General features: G+C 35.1%; 1 protein-coding gene across 1 annotated transcript in view; it reads right to left on the bottom strand.

Moving 5' to 3' along the window:
- LOC106344753 overlaps positions 1–1,479 on the bottom strand; it is an 8,192-nt gene continuing 6,713 nt past the window's right edge. The window contains exons 2-4 of the mRNA XM_013784066.1: positions 713–949; positions 136–289; positions 1–37 (exon numbers count right to left, since the gene is read on the bottom strand). Coding sequence (XP_013639520.1) covers positions 1–37; positions 136–289; positions 713–949 — 428 coding nt within the window. The remainder of the gene's footprint in view (positions 38–135; positions 290–712; positions 950–1,479) is intronic.

Raw genomic sequence — 1,479 nt, 5'->3', positions numbered from 1 at the left:
TCACTCGGCTGCAACATTGACATAAACCATCTCGCACCTATGATCCAAAAAATAGGTTGTGAGGTTTCATTATTATTGTCAACCATAAATATATAAAACTACATTAAAAAGATAACTTACGCATTCTTATATCACCGTTGAGATCCACTAATAACAGCATCATTCCACATATTTGTAGCGATGGTTGTTCTCCATTCATTAGCATGTTCTCTTTGTTGTTCTTGTGTGCCAAGAAATTGATGACCATCAGTACTTGGTTGGGTAACATTTTGTTCTTCATATGTTTCTTCTGGTGGAAATTCATCTGAACGACACTTCTGACGTAGAAAGTTATGCAATGCAGCACATGCAAGCACTAACTCTGCTTGTGTATTATATGGAAAACTAGGAGCAGATTTGAATATCAGAAATCTTGATTTGAAAATACCAAAAATCTTTTCGACGCCACTTCTCAAACATGCATAACGATGGTTGAATAATTCTTTTTTATTTCTTGGATCACTGCCTCCTCCCGTAAATTCTTTTAGATGATAACGTGTACTTCGAAATGGAGTTAGAAAATTTCTTCGATTTGCGTATCCACAGTCTGCCAGATAAAATTTTCCTGAAATTTTTTAAATAAACAATTTAAATAAAAATCATAAAACTGATAATAAAATAATTTATCTTAAACACACATAATATATATTTTTTTATTGAGTAATGCATTTACCTTCTGGGATTTCAAATTTATTGTTACTTCTCGTCAAAGCATCATTTAACACTTTTGCATCATGAGCTGAACCTTCCCAACCAGTTAGAACATATATGAATTGCAAATCAAAGTTGCATGCAGCTAGCACATTCTGAGATAAAACTCCTTTTCTGTTTCTATAGCTAGCAGTTTCATTTCCTACAACCATAGCGGGAATATGTGTTCCATCAATAGCTCCAATACAATCCTGAAAAATTAAAATCAAATAGTTAACTACTTTAAAAAAGGGATAAGATAACTTTTACATACCTTCAATTAACACTACAAGAAAACAGTGGTATTCTGACGGACATTCCGATGAAAAATGAAATCCTCGGAATATCCCGAGGAATTTCCGAGGAAATTCCGAGGAAACCAAATTTTGTGTTTCCTCGGAATTTCTTCGGAATATACCGACGGAATTCCGAGGAAATATCAATCCGTCGGAATATTCCGAGAAAATTCCGAGGAAAAGTGTGTTCCTCGGAAAAAACCGATGAATTCCGAGGAAATATTATAGCCGTTGGAGAGCCGTTGGGGGATTTTACAAAATTCCGAGGAAATTCCGACGAACTAGCCGTTGGCGTCGGAATTCCGTCGGAATTTCCTCGGTCTGTCGGCAGGATTTAAACTATAAATACAAGCAGTCCTCTTCCTCTTCATTCACTCCATATCTTCATCCTCCCTCTTACTCTATTTACACACGAATTTGATTCATAAAAAATATGTCTTCTTCAAATTATTTT

This window comes from Brassica oleracea, chromosome C5 (genome assembly GCF_000695525.1).
Source record: "Brassica oleracea var. oleracea cultivar TO1000 chromosome C5, BOL, whole genome shotgun sequence".
NCBI lineage: Eukaryota > Viridiplantae > Streptophyta > Magnoliopsida > Brassicales > Brassicaceae > Brassica > Brassica oleracea.
The sequence above is the reverse complement of the archived record's forward strand: the minus strand, read 5'-3'. Positions and strand labels throughout refer to the sequence as shown.